Raw genomic sequence first — 1793 nt, forward strand, 5'->3', positions numbered from 1 at the left:
TCGTTAAATAAACAATTTATACATTTTCAAATAAAAAAAAAACAGTTTACTCTTCGTTAAATGTACCTGAATTTCCCTTTCCTACACCACACCTTTCCCTTGAGTTTGGAAAACTTTTCCTATCCGTGTCTTCCTCTTTCACCTGCTTTCTACTCTGAACATCTCTTTCCTCCTCACTGTCTAGAGGATATTTTGCTCTTTCCTTATCTTTCTTCCATTTTCTTCCTTGAACGTCTTTTTCTTTTTTACAATGTAGAAGGCACTTTTTCCCTGTCCTTATCATTATCCTGTTTTTTTCTTGAGCATCCTTTTCTTTCTAGCCATCTAGGTGCGGGCGAGTGGGGACAGCTTGCGACTATATAAACTGCGAAAATTCCCCAACCCTCACTTCCAAATTTACTTCAGTGTTCTAGTGTCCAGTGCCTCGTGTTTAAAAAAAAAAAAAATTTCAAAATGGCCGTGATCGCCGTGGTTTTTATCTTGTTGGTAAGTGGATGTTTTTAGTGTTTGTTGTAGTGTTTTTTCGCGTTTTTTTGTGTAGTGCTTCACGTTTTTTTTTTTTTATAGTGGTTTTTCGGGGTTTGTTTTTCGTCGCGTTTTTTCTTTTTTTATAAATTTTTAAACCGTCTTTTTCTTTTTTAAATAGTGGTCTTTTCAGGTGTTTTTTTATAGTAGCTTGCGTTTTTTTTCGTTTTTTTTTTGTCTCGTTTTTTCTTTTTTTATAAATTTTTAAACCGTTTTTTTCTTTTTTAAATAGTGGTCTTTTCTCGTGTTTTTTTAAATAGTAGTTCGCATTTTTTTTTTCGTTTTTTTTGTCGCGTTTTTTTTTAGTTTTTTTCTTTTGGCCGCGTATTTTTTTTTCTGACGTGTTTTTTTGTCGTCTTTTTTTGTCCGCGTTTTTTTGTGTTTTTTATAAACCGGTAGTTTTTTTCTGGCGTGTATTTTTTTTTTGTCGCGTTTTTTTTTGTGTTTTTTATAAAGCGGTAGTTTTTTTCTGACGTGTTTTTTTTTGTTTCGCGTTTTTTTTTTTTTATAAAGCGGTATTTTTATTCTGACGTATTTTGTTTTGGTTCGCGTTTTTTCAAGGCCGATTCTTATGCGTTTTTGTTGTTTTTTTTTTCGTTTTTTTTTTTTGTATTAATGGTTTTTTCCTTTTTTCTTTTCAGATGGTTGCCGTGAGGAGGCAGAGGGCATGCCTGAGAGCTGCCAATCACTGGTTCCGCTGGGAGGACTCAGAGACTGAATCCTGGGATGCCGAACATATTTTCGGCATCCAGGAACTCCATGCCCGGGCGGAAGGCTGGCTGGAGCAGGAGGAGCACCAGGCTTTCCTGGTAAGTTTTTTTTTCGCCTTTCTCTCTCTCTCTCTCTCTATTCTTTTCCTTTTAAAATTAATATTAATTCGTGGTTTTTTCTTTTTTGTTTCAGAGAGGAGACTGGCGGGAGGGAGGAATTGGCCCCGACACCCCCAGAGCCCGCTGGATTCGCGCCCTGAGGGCCCAGGCCCGGGAGTTTGCGGCCCAGGAAGAGGAGTGGGAGACGTCTACGACCTCGAGGACCTCTGGGATCTGAGGATCCTCTTCGGCGACGCCCCTCTCCGCCCCGACGAGCCCGAAAACTGGGACCTGGAGGAATGGGCCTGGGTCCTCAAAAAAAATTATAGTTAAAAAAAAAAAAAAAAGTTAAAAAAAATTGTAAGAAAAAAATACTAGAGTTAAGGTTTTAAATGTATTTTAGATTTAGTTTTATATTATGCATTTTTAGGAGAAAGTTTTATTAATTATAAAAAAAAA

General features: G+C 36.9%; 1 protein-coding gene across 1 annotated transcript in view; it reads left to right on the forward strand.

Moving 5' to 3' along the window:
* Positions 1-1572, forward strand: part of LOC105272378 (uncharacterized) — a 9261-nt gene extending 7689 nt beyond the window's left edge. The window contains exons 5-6 of the mRNA XM_011314484.1: positions 1167-1334; positions 1429-1572. Of these exons, the coding sequence (XP_011312786.1) occupies positions 1167-1334; positions 1429-1572 (312 nt within the window). The remainder of the gene's footprint in view (positions 1-1166; positions 1335-1428) is intronic.
* The last annotated feature ends 221 nt before the right edge of the window (positions 1573-1793 follow it).

Source organism: Fopius arisanus, unplaced genomic scaffold, assembly GCF_000806365.1.
Source record: "Fopius arisanus strain USDA-PBARC FA_bdor unplaced genomic scaffold, ASM80636v1 scaffold00167, whole genome shotgun sequence".
NCBI lineage: Eukaryota > Metazoa > Arthropoda > Insecta > Hymenoptera > Braconidae > Fopius > Fopius arisanus.